The 13,181-nt window shown below is 56.6% G+C and overlaps 2 protein-coding genes across 2 annotated transcripts in view; both read left to right on the top strand.

Moving 5' to 3' along the window:
- The window catches only part of KIAA1671 (KIAA1671 ortholog), a 93,186-nt gene extending 90,351 nt beyond the window's left edge, over nt 1–2,835 (top strand). Inside the window, exon 12 of the mRNA XM_041003595.1 lies at nt 2,231–2,835. The gene's annotated coding sequence lies outside the window, so the exon portion shown is untranslated. The remainder of the gene's footprint in view (nt 1–2,230) is intronic.
- Nucleotides 2,836–9,298: 6,463 nt separating this feature from the next.
- CRYBB3 (crystallin beta B3) lies at nt 9,299–12,530 on the top strand. The gene is made up of 5 exons (XM_041003740.1): nt 9,299–9,422; nt 9,906–10,024; nt 10,691–10,823; nt 11,543–11,685; nt 12,338–12,530. Exons 1-5 carry the CDS (start codon nt 9,348–9,350, stop codon nt 12,501–12,503), a joined length of 636 nt encoding a protein of 211 aa, XP_040859674.1. The 5' UTR covers nt 9,299–9,347; the 3' UTR covers nt 12,504–12,530.
- The last annotated feature ends 651 nt before the right edge of the window (nt 12,531–13,181 follow it).

The following is a 13,181-nucleotide window of genomic DNA, read 5'->3' as shown; positions in this document are numbered from 1 at the left end:
CGAGGAAGGTGTGGCTGGGAACACCTGGGAGGGAGGACCCTGCCAGCCGGGAGTGGGGAGCCTAGGCTGGATGAACTGGGATGCTGGGCCTGCAGAAGGAGGAGGCTGTGCCAAGGCAGAAGGCAGGGGGCACGGGGATGGGAGAGTGCCCGAGTTCCACTGTAGCGGGGTGGTGACCATTTGTTTTCATTGGCAGAGAACTGGGCACCCTGGAGTTGGGTGGGGGGAAGACCAGATACCCTGGGCCCTGGCCCTGTGCACCTGCCTGCGCCTGCTGCCTACTTGCTTTGCAGGCCTCTTTCCTAAAATGACAGAGTGGGGCGGGCGCTCGGACCAGTAAGGTGCCGCTCGGGTCAGTGTTGCACCCTGAGTTTGTCCCAGCTCTTTCCAACCGTGCACCATGGCATGCAGCAGGGGGTGGCTCAAGTCCTTGAGTCCCTGCCCCCAGAGGGGGAGGCTCAGATGGAGTTGCAAGAGCCTGATTGCATCTTGGCCCAGGCTTTGGGGAGAGAACTAGCTGCTGGAAGATCTCTCTCATCCCACCTCCTTTCTCCCCTCCGCTCCCTCACTCTCAAAAAAAATTTTTTTATTTGGAAAGTAGTCACCCCCTAATACCACAGGGGATTAGCTCCACGCCCCTGACCCTTCCACACAGATAGCAACAGTCAAGGGCAGCCAAGCCCCCCTTGTCACACAGGGCAGCGTTTGTACATGACCTCCATAGCCCTTTCGTATACGCTCGAAGTCATTTCCAGGCCACTTGGCAGCTTCTTGTAAGTCATCATTCTCCCGTATTATCCAGAGAATAAAGGCCGAAAAGAGGTCTGTGTGGATTCTCATTCTTTGCTCTAAGTATTTTTTATCCAAGAACAGTTGAACCCATGAGTGTAGAGCCATGGATGGGGAGAACCAATGTAATCACACATCCCACCATGGGGGCCAGCCTTGTGCTACAGGCACCGATTTACATCCTGGCCGCTCCACTTCACATCCAGCTCCCTGCTGATGTGCTTGGGAAAGCAGCGGAGGATGGCCCAGGGGCTTGGGCCGCTGGCTTTGGTCTAGCCCAGCCCTGGCCAGTGCAGCCATTTGGGGAGTGAACCAGTGGGTAGATCTCTCTCTCTCTCTGTCTCTTCTCTTCTGCCTTTCAAATAGATCCATTTTTTAAAAAAAATAAATACTTTAAATAATCTGGCTTGGTCCCAAACAGCTCAGCAGTGTATAAGATAGGTTATGGGCATCCACGCTGCTGGGGTGGAGCCAGCCCAAGGTGACACAGTGCAAGGCATGGGGGGGGGGGCGGTCAGCCTTGGTGTTATCCACCCAGGGGACCCCTATCAGGAGCACCTCTTATCTGTAAACCCACACTCCAAAAAACTCAGAAAACAGAGTGACAGCACTCAGCCTGAATGGCCGTAGCATTTTCTAGATTCTGTTTTCCCTGCTAAAGGTAAACCCTCCTGTTCCCCTGCGTGTCTCTGGTGTGCTTGCTGGTGGGGGCGTCACGGCATAGCCACGTGTGTGACACGTGGCCACTGGCATGTCCACACGTGTAGACAGGTGCTTGTGCAGACGCTGCTTAGCGGATGGTGGGCTCCCCTCAGCCCATCGCATGTTGGGTGTGTCTGAAGTATCAAAGGCCTTGAAGATAACCCAGCTGCCATCTGGCCCCCCGCAATGCCCCAGAGGGTGGGGGCTGCTCCCCTAGTGACTGTGGAGCCGACCAGAAATTATACCACAGTCACATGCCCCACTTTCTGAAAGAGGGGACCCAACTGCTTATCACCAGCCCAGGGAAAGATTCGATCCGATCTGTGTTCCCTTACTGCCTGACTTATACTTCTGGTCCCAGCGCAAACTCAACACATGGTTGAGTTGAACCGTTATACTTCAGGGACCATATGCATTTTCTATGTATAATGGACTCAGATGAGCCAAAGGGATCGTCATGGATGCATGGTCCCTGGCTGAGGTCGTGGTCCAGCTCTGGTGGGGACTGTCTTCTGTCCCCAGCAGGCCCTTGGGGAAACTGAGACATCAATGGAGATGGGGACCCTGACCTGTCCTGAACCTGCTGCCCACCTCTCCCTTCCCCTGCCCCTCGTTCTGATCCTTGTGTCGGAGCTGGCTTTCTTGGGAAACAGAGTGAAGGGGTCGGAGGGGCTGCAGGTGGACTGGGTGGGAGCAGACAAGCCCATATCTGACCTGAGCCCTGTCCCTTCCCCTACAGACAGAAGCCAGCGCCATGTGTGACCAACAGAGGCCTTAAAGTGTCCAAAGCCGCCGCTGCCCGAGGCCCAGCTGTCGCTGGCCCCCTTCTGCACCATGTTCATGTGCCTGGCGGGGTTGCCCTGGGTCTGGACGGGATGGCCCAGCCTCCACGAGTACCTGCTTCTTTGCCCTACACTGCACTTCTACCCAGGGCACGGGAGCGGTGAAGTTGGGTGGTCCAGCCCAGGATGGGTTGGTGCCCTCATTCCCGATGGGAACACTTGCCTCTCTGCTCACTTTGGACGCCATCAGGGATACCCGTGTGGGGCTGCATCATCTCCCTCGGTTCGGAAAAACAAAATGAAACAAACCCCACCTGAATCATGAAAGCTCCTCCAGCCTCTGGGCTGGGCGTGTGTATCGCTGTCTGACCAGCTCCTTCCCTTCAAGGAACCAGCAACTCCACTGTCCTTCCTTCCTTCCCTCCTTCCCGGATTTCTTTCCCAGCACGCCTCTCCCTCTGGCATGGGAGTGTGCGTGCGGAGCTGGACTCAAATCACTGGCAAAGTCACGTTCCTTTGCTGTCGAAGGCGAAGCAGCAATAATGGAGGCTGTGGTCCTTGATAGCGCGATGTGTGTGTTCTTCCGTGGGGAGCTAGCTGGTGTGCCAACAGGCTTCCACGAGACAGACTCCTCTGGGTCTCTTGTGCCCTGGCCCAGTGTTTGAAGATGTGGCTCATGGTGGGGCAGGGGCAGTCCTGGTTGGTATAGATTTCACTGGTTTCTTTTCGGCTGATCCCTCCCTGGCTGCTTCAGGCCTCAAGGATGTACCACAAGCTGCATCCCAGCAGGGGGCTTGGGGGTGGGGAGACTGCCTCTGAGACATCACACCTGCCCTCGGGACCTTCCTCTTTGGGCTTTGGCTGGACACAGCCTAGGCTGCCTGGCCCCGAGCCATGGCAGGTGGCTTGGGATGAAAGCATAGGTGAGGAGCACTTCTGTTTATTCACATCTCACGCATGTGCCTCCCCAGCCCCAACTCTGCCTGGCCAAGTGATTTTCTTGGTCCAAGGGGGCATGTTGCCGAGATCCCTGTTCTGGACAGAATACCCACTCCCCCCCACTCCATGCCACCTTGAACCTCACCACCTGCAGTCCTGGAATACAGGGAGAAGCATTGGATGCAAGTGACTTGGTTTCTTCTCTGCTGCTATATAATCTTTTCTGGGGACCTCACCCCCTCCTCAAGACCCCTTGAGTTCTCCAGACCCCTTCTTCTTCTCTGATATAGCCTCAACCACAGCCTCCTCACCTTCTGGAGCCCGGAGCTGCCACAGGCCTCCTGGGCTGTACTTGATCAGCCCCTGGAATTGCCACAAACCTCGTGCCAACCTTGTCAGGAGTCACCCAGCCGTCCAATGCCCTGACAGTTCAGGGAAGCCCGTTTTTTGCCGAGGAGCCCTGAACTGAGACCCCAAGAGAAAACGTGGCTAACACAGACTTAGCTAGGAAAGCAGGGGGGCCCAAGCAGTCCCACCTTGCTGACTTCCCAAGAGGTGAATGTGTGTCTTGGTAGATCCATTATTCTCAGAGGGCGTCACACCTGTCTCTCTCCTCTTTGTGTGTCTCTGATCTCATCTCCTTCCTGACCCCATGTCCCATCCTTCTCTCCCGTTTCTGCCTTCTTGTCTTGGGTGGGGGTGGGTAGCGATCCTATAAGTTCCTCCAATCTCTTGTCCCGCAGTGAGGCGCTGGTGTTCAGCACCAAGGACAGCAGTTTTAGGCTCTCTCTTCTCCCCTTCTCCTCCCCCACCTTGCCTTGAGTCCCATTGGCTGAGCTTTGGCCACTGATGGGCGGGAGCTGGACCTCGTTCTCTTCTGCTTCCGGAAGACCCAGGCCTCTGTATTTGGGAGTTGAGCCCTGCCATTTAGGGAATACTTGATTCTCCTTGTCCCTTGAAGCACAGGTGTAACCGCACGTGTCAGATCTACCCCTAGAAATAGACCAGGGCAGTTGCTGGGGGTCCTTTGTATCTTACCTCCTTTTATCTTTTGTATCCTCGTCCCCTCCAGACCATGGTGGTGGAGGGTCACGAGTGGCCGTCTTCATGCACGGCTTCCTCCCAACCTCGCCTCCTGTTCATGCTCTGTGCCATGAAGTTCACGCCCCCTCGATGCTCTGGGACTTTTGTAGAGAGCCGAGGCAGGTGGCTTCCTGATTTCTCCTCTTTCAAAACTTGGCGAGCTCTTTCAGGGCTTAGTGTTCTTGTATTTGCCCAGAGACCCCTTTGGGAGAAATGTCTCCTTTGGAACTAGCTTAATATGCCTTAATTTTATCTGAGGGCCATCAGGTCACTTGCCCCTACCCCAGCCTCTTGCCTTGGGAGTCTTCAAATGAGAGTCATACAGATGCAAATTTCTGTATATATATAATCCCCATCAGCTTTCTCTCTCCCCCACACACCTTACACAGAAGTTTGCCCGCTGGCCTTTGGTCTATGTGTGTACCTGGCATGGCCCCCACAGAACTGCTGTTGTCTGCTCTGGGGTTAGGGGGTAGGGAGGTACCCCTGGGAAGCAGGCCCTACCACCCCAACTTGTCCAGGATACAAGGGCAATCAAGGGAAATGGAGCAAAGCATGCCATCTTCCGACAGATGAGTTTTCCTTGTTGCATCTGCAGGAGCAAGCCTGTGTCAGGGGGAATGACAAAGGAGCAGGGATGGTAACAGAAGGAAGTCTGGGGTTCCTGCCCTCAGAGACTGAGCTCTTTGCAGTTCCGCATTGGTGGATGACCCTGGGTCCTGGGCATAGTTATGGCGCTGAAGATGCAGCCCTGTTGCTATGGTGACGGGGAGCTTCATGTGGTAGCTTGGAAAGTGCCTTTCCCCCTGACTGAATGCAGCCTTCTGGTGGCATAGGAGGGAGCCTCTGTGTCTCAGAGGGGCTCAGCCAGGTGGTGGGCATGGACCACCCATTGCATTTGCAGACAGCCCAAGGCACTGAAAACCTGGAGCCACACACAAACCCAGCATGTGCACACAGGCTCAATCTACCCCCACTCAGTGTCTCCCTTAACCCCACCCCACCCCACTTCCCTTCTAGAATCTTCTTCCACCTGTGTGGGTTGGCTCCTGACAAGGGGGAGAGGGTGAAAGAGGTTGGGGCAGAAAGCCAGGGGCCGCCATGTGGAAAGTGAAACTTGAGGGTTTTTTTTTTTTTTTTTTAAGGGTGGGTGGGTGTTGGAATTGGGCCTCTTGACGGCAGCACCTGTACTCAACATCTCTTCCACAGCCAGCCCTTCGATAATCCCATGGCAACACCACTGTCTACCCCAGGATCTGAACTTGGTCATCATCCCATGCCACCTGGCCTTACAGTTGGGGACTCATAAAAGTGACATATTGTATAAAAGAAGAGACTTTTTATTGTTGTCAATCACCCCTCCGCCCTGGATGCTGTGCACGGCTCGGACAAGGGCGGAAGGGGAGGTGGATGTCTGTCCATAAGATAAACACAGTCTATATTTTCCTAGCCTTTCCTTCACAGCCCCTTCCCAGACACTTGAATCATGACGGAGTAAGAACTCGAGTTCTGTATGCGTGGGGAAACCCCAGCATTCTTGCCTTAGGAATCCACAAACTCTAGGAATTCTGAACGGAAGGCGGACAAGAAAGAGAAGCACTTTAACCCTGCAAGAACTTCTAGACAAATGGCTGGCAAGTCACGGAGAAGAACCCCTCTTTTGAACACAAGCTCGTGGGGGGTTCTGTGGCATGGTGGATGTCCCCAAGTGCTTTTCTTCATTGTAAAAACAAAACCCCAAGCTTTCCTATGCACAAAGACGTGGCAGGGACTCGGGTTGGCCGCCACGCGTCGGACGACCTCTGCATGTGTGAGGATGTTGCCTTCGGACGAGAAACACGGCAAATAAAACCTCAGTGCGAGTTGCATTACAAAGGGCGATGTGTGCACGCGGGTTCTGAGTGCTCTCCCAGGCACGTGCTGGCTGGCTGAGTCGTCCGCTTTTCGCATCTGTGCTGAGCTCTGTGTGTGTGTGTGTGTGCGCGCGCGCTGTGTGCCGGAGGAGGGGGCTGGGGACGTGGCGGAGGGCGCGACCACCACAATGGGGGCCATGGGAATCTGAGGCAGGATGTGCATTCAGACTGGAAAAAAAAAAAAAAATCCAAGCAAAACGGAGTGGCTGACTCGCTGTGCTGCCACCTCCTGGCCATGGGACTGTAAGTGTTCATTCTCCATAGGGGTGAAACCAGTGAGGGAGTGAGTGGGGAGGGACAGCAGTGGCCGGAGTCTCAAGGCAGCTGTTGAGACCTCAGAGGACAGCTGCCCGTGACAGCAGCTGTGTGGCGGCCACGGCGAGGGGGGAAGCTGCTTTGTGCATTTAGTGAGTGGCAGCTCAGGAGGATGCCCTGTCCCCTTCCCCGACAGGTGCACGGAGCAGGCCCTCCCACATCCAGCACAAACAGTGATCCCTCCCCAAAGGCTGCAATGGCGGGGAGTCCTAGGTAGCACATGAAAGTGCTAAGCTAAGCGCACAGTAGGTCCTAAAGCATCCGAGGGGGAGGACACCACGCTGTCCGCACCCCACCTTCCCTCTTGTATTCCTAGCCGGAAATAACTGCGTCCCAAGAAGGGGATGGATTTGGGTAACTCCTGGGAGAATAAGGTGAAAGCAGACATCTTGTACTCTTACATAGGGTCAGGTTTGGGCTTCTGCAGTTTTAGGTACTCAATCTGCGACCATCACCAAGCCCATGGAACCGTAGGCTTCCCTGCCCTGTCATGTTCTATTCATTTGATAGCCATCCATAATAATAGTGGTAACAATGTAATACACCTGTCATAGGCCACACTGTACCTTGTGAGACAGAGCATAAGTAAGGTGACGGTCGTGATCCCCTTTCTGTTGTGGCCAAGAGCCTGTTGGCATGTCTCAAATAAATAAATCCTGGAGCTGGTGTTGTGGCATAGCAAGAACACTGCCTCCACCTGCGGTACCAACATCCCATATGGGCACCAGTTCAAGTCCTGGCTGCTCTATCAATACGTCTTTAAAACAAACAGGACCCCGTGTGGTAGTGTAGTGGTTAAAGTCCTCGCCTTGCACGAGCCGGGGTCCCATATGGGCGCCGGTTCTAATCCCAGCCACCCCGCTTCCCATCCAGCTCCCTGCTTGTGGCCTGGAAAAGCAGTCGAGGATGGCTCAAAGCCTTGGGACCCTGCACCTGCATGGGAGACCCAAAAGAGCTCCTGGTTCCTGGCTTCGGATTGGCTCAACTGCAGCCATTGCAGCCGCTTGGGGAGTGAACCATCGGACGGAAGATCTTTCTATCTCTCCTCCTCTCTGTATATCCGCCTTTCCAATAAAAATAAATAAATCTTAAAAACACACAAAAAAACATGTCTATGTAGAATGACACACGAGGCTAGTATAGTGCCTGCACTAAGTGGTGGCTGTTGCCCGTGTCACATAATACACCTTTAGGGAATTTGTTGTAGGATTCCATCAGTGTGTGGGTTTATGTAAATTTGGAGGGGATGTTCAGAAGTTGGACCATGTGGAGAGACTGAGGTCTCTTGTTCCTCATGTGCCATCTGCCCCAATAGGAAATCAGTGACACCAAACAGATCCAGGAATGTGGATTAACAATGTGGGGAGAGTTTGGGGGGGTGATGTGTGTTTTGGGGGGGCTTTGTACCCTGAGGCACCCTTGCCCAGCCCTGCTGAACTCCCCAGAGAGTCTGTGAGGCCCCCTACCCCCAGGAAGTCAGACGGGGCCATGGTTACAGCTACGATGCAGGGGGCCTCTGTGGATGCACCATTGGGATGAAATGGCCCGCACAGAATTGGGCGGACAGGACGCTGTCTCAGCAGGCTGGGATGTGCTGGGCTGTCAGAAAGCACCCGTATAAAGGCCGCTCTGCCCGGAGGCAGCCGGGTCTGTGCACCGTCCTGGCTCCTGTGTTTTTCCTGAGGAGGCGGCAGCAACGACAGGTTCATGCTGGGACGGGGCCCGGGGCTGGGGAGGCCAGAGCTGACCTGGCAGACACACCAGGTCTTTAGCTGTCTCCATGGGAACAGGCTGAGTTGGCCTCCTGCCCAAACTATGGGTCACCCGAGGGTTGGGGGACAGGCAAGAGGACGCAGACTGCACCAAGCCTGGCAGAGGGAGGGGCTGGGGACCTGCAGTCTCTGTGTGTTGGGGTGCTGGCTGGGGCCTGGCCCCTGGGCTTGGGCTTGTGGACCACTGAGCAGCTCTTAGGTGAATGTGGCACCATGAGAGGCCCCTGTGAGCTGGGCCAGGTTCTGCTTCACGCTGAGGCTGGACACAGAACAGGGCATATAGGCCGCAGGCTGTGTGTCACTTGGCTGGGGTCAAGTCCAAGACCATGCAGCTGTGCTTGCCAGCAAGGGTTGGGGGGCATGCTGGGAGCCATGGAGGGGGACAGGCACATGTGGGGTATGGCTGTGGGTACCCGAAATAGGCAAGGGTGTGTGCATGGGAGGGAGGGAGAGAGAGAGAAGGAGCCATCCCATGTGCCTGACCAGGAAAGCCTTGTAAGTATGTTCATATGTGTGATGTGTGTATATGTGTAAATTGCATTGTACATGTATGCATGTGTGTGCAGATAAGCAAGGGAGCAGTTCGCTGTGTGTCTGTGTATAAAAGAACGAAGACCTCTACCATGTAGCCCCCGCAGGGGTCTATGCGTGCAGCCCTCAGGTAGTGAGGAGAAGGAAGCCAGGAAGTTGGTCCCTGCATGCCCTGTGCATTGGTGTGCTTAGTAGAATAAACAGCTAACAGCGGGGGAACTGGCTGGGGGCAGGGGGCTGAGGCCCCAATCTCGTGCCTGCTCCCTCTGGTTGACAGGCTATCCAACTCGCACCTCCATCTGGGCTGGTCATTGGGCCGACAGCCTGGCTCTGAACAGACCCTCATGGAATCGCTGGTGAGCCAGGGTGCAGGGGGCACAGGCTCCTGCAGAGAGACCCCCTCTCCCCCCTGGAGGCAGGTTCTCTGGCTTGCCCTGGACTTCCAGGCACGTGGGCGGGCACCTGCGTGGGCCTGCTGACCGCATTCTCTTTGGTTTGGAGCAGAGGTGCACCAGGGGACAATGGCAGAGCAGCATGGTGTGCCGGAGCAGGCGGCTGCGGGCAAGAGCCATGGTGGACTTGGGGGCAGCTACAAGGTACTGGGTGGGCGGGGGGCCCTGGTCACCCACATCCTGCTGGTCTCGGCAGAGCACAGGGGCAGCGGGGCTGGTGGAGAGCTGTGTGTGGCTCCCAGCTCGCTCCGACTGTGCAGAGGTCGCCGCTAGGGGGTGCCCTTCATTGCGCATCGGGTTTTACAAAGAAGGAAATATCTCAGCAAGGGAAACACAGAAAAGCACAGAACGGGGTCCTCGTTTCCTCTTGTCCAGAAGCAACTGGGTGTCCCCGTCCTCTGTCCTTGGATGTTCCTCTGGGAGAAGATTCCTTCCACCAGCCGTAGTTTAGTGGAAAGTTCCCAGAGGCGTAGTTCCTTTCTGTGGCCACCAGCTGGCAGTGCAGGCCTGCCAAGGACCAAGGACCGCTCTGGCTCCTGCAAGTAGAGGCGGCTGGAGCAAGCAGGTTGGAACTGGGCAGCTGGCAGTCCAGCCAGAGCCGGACCTTCCGGACGCTGCTCTTTGCAGGTGATCGTGTATGAGCTAGAGAACTTCCAGGGTAAGCGATGCGAGCTCACGGCCGAATGCCCCAACCTGACGGAAAGCCTGTTGGAAAAGGTGGGCTCCATCCAAGTGGAGTCTGGGCCGTGAGTACCTGGGTCCCTTCTCGGGGTGGGGAAACGAAGGGGGTGTGTTCGGAGGTCCAGGGTGCAGCTAACTCTAGGTCTGCTGTGAGATATAAGGTGGTCCCCTTTTCCTGTTTGGTCTCAGTTTGTCCATCTGTCAGGTGGAAGTGAGGACTGGGACACGGAATGGCAGCCCTGTGACTGCCAAGCGAGTGTGTGCCCTTCTTTCATGTGACATGTGAACACTGAGTTCTCACCACCACCACTTACTGCGAGAGGCAGCAGCCGAGGGCCAAGAGCTCCAGTGCCCTGTCCACCTGCACCATCTGGGGGATGGTACACAGCTCCCTTTACTCTCTGGGCCTCAGTTGTATCATCTGTCAGTTGGGTACAGCGGTGGTACACGTGTCTGAGTTTGCTGACAGTGCACAGACTCATGAGGCAAGAGGGAAGTGGCCGAGGCAGGGCCTGTAAGGTGCCATCCCCAAAAACGGGACCTAGGGGAGACTTGCTGTCACGGTTCTTGGGGGACACGGTCCCCAGCAGCCCCGTTTGCAGCAGGTCCCGGAGAAGTTGGGGGTGGTGTGGAGGGAGGTACAGCACAGAGCAGCAGCAGCTCTGGGCCTGCCATGCCTGCCCCCGCCCCCCCCTGCCCCCCGCCTCGATCCCTTCCTCTGGCCCCTGCAGGTGGCTGGCGTTTGAGCGCAGAGCCTTCCGTGGGGAACAGTTTGTCCTGGAGAAAGGTGACTACCCGCGCTGGGATGCTTGGTCCAGCAGCCGCCACAGCGACAGCCTGCTGTCCCTCCGGCCACTAAACATTGTGAGCATCTTTCCCGCCGTGGGGCCCTTGCAGGCAGCAGTCAGTGGAGCAGGGCTGTTGGCTGCCCTGCCCTCCCTTCTCCCGGGGCTTTGCCCCTTTCTGATACCTTGGAGTAGGGTGACACCAGGAGCAGGGGGTGTGGCAGGGTACTGGGGTGTCAGCGTCCACTCTCAAATTGGACAACCTGGCCAGGTGACTCCCGTTTGTCCCCCTGAACACCAGCAGCCACGTGGCCCAGGGTTGGCGTGCATCCCCCAGCTGGCCTCAGATGGTGACCTCCCAGTAGTCCTTTGGGGCTTCCTTCACTTGCCTTCTCCAGGATCCCTCACTGCTCTTTGTAAAAAATGCGGCCTGCTCTCCCTGCTTGAGTCAACGTGGTGGCTGTCCCAGTCCTCTGTCCCTGTCACGTGATGGAGTCCTTGGAGGGGACAGTGGGAAGGGCAGACTGGGGCCTCTGACTCAACATTGACTCAATGAACAGGAAATGTTTGCACTTCCATCCCACTGGCCTCCCCTGTTTAACGATGGAAGCCAATGACAACAGGAAGCACCCCTCACATTGACCCACTCTCCCAATTTCCCTGTCCCTCCTTCAGGGTCTTCAAGGCTGGGTGCCACTTTTTTGGGGGTGGGTCGTCACTTGTTGCTTCTTTCCCACCCCTGAGCCCGCCGGTTCTTGGTGTGGCAGCTACCGGCCCACTCTGCCTTCTCACCCCCAGGATGGCCCGGAGCATAAGCTGCACCTGTTTGAGAACCCAGCTTTCAGCGGACGCAAGATGGAAATAGTGGATGATGATGTGCCCAGCCTGTGGGCTCACGGCTTCCAGGACCGTGTGGCCAGCATCCGGGCCATCAACGGGACGTAAGGAACCCATGCTTGGCCTTGTCCTGGCCTCTGCTCCAAGTGGCCACACTTCTGGTTTTAAGTCTGAACTCGCTTCTCCTTCCCCCTCCCTCTCATCCACCCACCCAGCCACCCATCCTCCCATTCATCTATATACGTCCACCCTTCCCTCTCTCCCTCCCTTCCTTCTTGAGCTGCAGACAGATAGACCCCATAGGGATCTCATCAACACTCTCCTGTCTATTGAATGCCCACAGTGACTGTTGATGGGCTAAAGTTGGGGGCCAGGAGCTGCCTCCGGGTCCTCCCATGTGAGTGACAGGAGGCCAGTCCCTTAGTCCTCAGCACTGCCTCCCTGCATCCACATTAGCAGGAAGCTGAAGTTGGGAACCAGCTTCAGTGGAGATGGAAAGAGGGGCAGGGATAAGGGTGAAGTGGGGACAGGTTATCCGGGTGGAGAGGCCAGCTGTGCCAAAGCCCAAGGACGTGGCAGGCTCACCGTCAGAAGGGGCCATAGCGCAGGTGGAGCAGAGAGAGGCCGGGTTGCAGCCAAGGGGTGTTGGGGAGCCATGGAGGAACCCCAGGCAGGGGAGGGCCCAGTCAGACGCTGGTCCAGGAAGCTCAGCCCGCCTGCAGGCTCCATCCTTACACCACCTGCTTTCCCTGGCAGGTGGGTCGGCTATGAGTTTCCCGGCTACCGCGGGCGCCAGTACGTGCTGGAACGGGGCGAGTACCGCCACTGGAATGAATGGGACGCCAACCAGCCGCAGCTGCAGTCCGTGCGCCGCATTCGTGACCAGAAGTGGCATAAGCGGGGCTGCTTCCTCAGCAGCTGAAGGGTCCCTGGGTCCCCTGAGACCCTCGCCTGCCCTGGAAAAGAGCGGGGGTTGGGCAGCCAGGGCAAGAAGAGGAGGTTCCCGGGCTGGGCTGAGGGCCAACCTGGGCGCCCTGCAACGGAATCCGCTCAATAAAGCCTGGGGGCCAGTCCCCCACCTGCTGTGGAGATCTGTGTCACTTTATGTCCAGGACTGAGGGGAGGACTGGGGCGCGGGGTGGACTAGAGGAGGCAGGAGTCGGAGGCTTCCAAGAAAGGGCCCACGGCTGGACTAGGGCTCAGCTCCTCATCTTCCTAGTGGACTCACGTGTCTTAACTAGGAGTTTGCAGCTGTGCCTCTGCTGGAACATCTGTCGCTAAATCCACCCATCCCTCCACCTGTCCCTCATTTATTCATCCACTCATCCATCCACCCACTTATCCATCCATCCATCCGTCCATCCATTTATCCATCCATTCATTGGGGAGGAGGATGGAGGTGGGTGATGGGGCTGGGGCCAGGGAGTTCTGCTCTGAGGAGAAGTCTGAGCTAGATAGGAAAGAAGCTTGAGAATATTCCAGACAGATGGGTAGCAGGACCAGGATCTCAGGCGGGAGTGTGCTGGGGTGAAGGAGGAGCAGCTTTGAGGCCAGCTGGTCTGGAACGGAGTCTGGGAGCACAGGAAAATGACTTGGACAG

Source organism: Ochotona curzoniae, unplaced genomic scaffold (genome assembly GCF_017591425.1).
Source record: "Ochotona curzoniae isolate NIBS_2020 unplaced genomic scaffold, NIBS_Ocur_1.0 scaffold_274, whole genome shotgun sequence".
NCBI lineage: Eukaryota > Metazoa > Chordata > Mammalia > Lagomorpha > Ochotonidae > Ochotona > Ochotona curzoniae.
Note: the sequence above shows the minus strand (reverse complement) of the source record. Positions and strands in the feature narration are given on the sequence as shown.